Genomic DNA, 2,017 nt, shown 5'->3' on the forward strand with positions numbered 1-2,017 from the left:
TGTCTGGCCATTTTCCCTTCTTGTTGGTGAGGATTTCTTGAGGCAGTCGAGGATCATCTTGTTGGATGCTTTGGCCCACCTATTGCCTTGAGGATATCTCGACGTGGACATGTGCTACTTGATGGCATACTTTTGGAAAAACTTCGCCATACTTTTGCCCATGAATTGCTGGCCGTTGTCAATGTCGATGGACTGTGAGATGCCAAATTGGAAAATTATGTTCCTCCATATAAAGTGCTCTATGTCTGTTTGAGTCGTGGTCGTCTTGGGGTCTCCTTCTACCCATTTGGTGAAATAGTCGGTTGCCATGATCATCATGCCTCTGCCCCCAGTAGCAGGCAGCATAAGTCCTACCAGGTCGATTGCCCACTGCATGAATGGCTAATGACTTGTATGCGGGTGTAGCTAGTGAGGCAGTGCTGGTATCGGTTTGTAGCACTGGCAGCGGTCGCACTTTTGTACTAACTTCTTAGCATCTTGGTGCATGGTAGGGTGTTGTGGAGCTGGGGCCATGTTACATGTAGCAGGAGATGCTCAACTGCCGGTATTAGACCATTCTAGAGCTAAATTATGGAGCAAGGGTCGGCTAGGGTCGTGTGACGTGCACCAGGAAGTAATTCTCAATTGCCGGTACATGTTGCTTCTATGTAGAATCTTTTAAGGCGACGAGGACAAAACTTACTTCCAAGTGTGTCCTTCTAGTGTTTATCTGCCCTTGGCTTGTCTTTTGGACCGAGTTGTTGCGTTCGTCAGAAAACTTTGCATTTGCCAGGGTCTACGCCTTTATTATCGTGCGTCTGGATTGGACGGAATAATGTGTCATGAGGATGACTGCGTGCATTTAAAGTAAAACTTGAGCTTTCGGGTTGCAATAACTATCACCAAAGTTAGCTTTTGAATTTCCGATAGCATCGAGAAGAGCTTTTGAACTGCGGAATACAGGTAGTCTGGCCACTAACTCTTCTCTCATGATGGTAGAGCTTATTGCTGCTTCAGATACCATCAAACAAGTGAATAAGTCATCCTCTACTTTGGGTTTGGATGGTAGGGAAGTGATGTCGGGTACTTCTTCAAGTCCTTGAATGTGCATTGGCGAGCCTCATCCCAAAGTGCATACTTCTTTGCCAGAGCGAAAAAATCTGCCAGAGTTAGATCTTCTTTCATGATCAATTTTTCGAATAGCGGGTGGTCTGCTAGAATTCCTATTTGGAAGGCTTCTCTAGCTATCGAGTCGTTGCATCCGACTATCTTTGCCTTCTTTACTTTGAACCTCTTCACATAGTCACGAAGCGACTCTTTTGGGTTCTTCTTGACATTGAACAAATGGTCAGACTTCTTTTTGATCGAGCGATAGGATGAATATTCTTTGGTAAAAACCAAAGAAAGTTCGTCGAAACTTCGGATAAATTGTGGCGGTAGGGTGTAGAACCAATCATGCGCCTCGCCTTGTAGAGTGATGGAAAATATCTTGCACATAAGATCGTCGTTATTTCGATAAAGGATCATTGCGCTTTGATAGTGCTTTAAGTGTTTCTTCGGGTCTTCATCCCCTTTGAAAAATGTGAAATGTGGCATGCTGAACTTGTGTGGAGGCTCTGCCTGCTCGATCTTGTCCGTGAAGGGTGACCTGCTTATGTTGGTCATGTCCCGTCGCAGAGCATCATCGGCCACTTCGTTACGTTAGAAATCACGCAATCGCTTGTTTAGGAGCCTCTCTACTTCTTCTTGAATTTGGCTTTGTTGGTGTAGCACAGCTCTCAGCTGCCCCCAGTCTTGACCTTCTGGTCTAGGCTGCTCTTGATGTGAAAATTAACTTGACACACAAATTAAACCCTATTTGTGACAATTGTAATAGATATGTAAGTAGGGATCGTTCTAGACCGGGGATTAACTAGGGATGCTAATCAATACAAATAAGACTCAAAAACACTAAACTAGACTTTATAGACTTAAAACTAACTTTAGACACTTAAAACAGCAACCAACAATAAAAAAGACTCAATTTTAGACTCAACAA

At 43.9% G+C, this 2,017-nt stretch overlaps 1 protein-coding gene across 1 annotated transcript; it reads right to left on the minus strand.

Annotated features, from left to right (window-relative positions):
- Window positions 1-1,026: 1,026 nt before the first annotated feature.
- On the minus strand, window positions 1,027-1,644 carry LOC137724088 (uncharacterized). The gene has a single exon (XM_068463023.1). The coding sequence runs from the start codon at window positions 1,642-1,644 to the stop codon at window positions 1,027-1,029; it is 618 nt and encodes a 205-aa protein (XP_068319124.1).
- Window positions 1,645-2,017: the final 373 nt, after the last annotated feature.

The sequence above is a fragment of the Pyrus communis genome, unplaced genomic scaffold (assembly GCF_963583255.1).
Source record: "Pyrus communis unplaced genomic scaffold, drPyrComm1.1 SCAFFOLD_19, whole genome shotgun sequence".
Classification (NCBI taxonomy): Eukaryota; Viridiplantae; Streptophyta; class Magnoliopsida; order Rosales; family Rosaceae; genus Pyrus; species Pyrus communis.

Excerpts from the sequence above, each read along its gene's own strand:
- LOC137724088 (XM_068463023.1), bottom strand. The coding sequence starts at position 1,644 with ATGACCAACATAAGCAGGTCACCCTTCACGGACAAGATCGAGCAGGCA.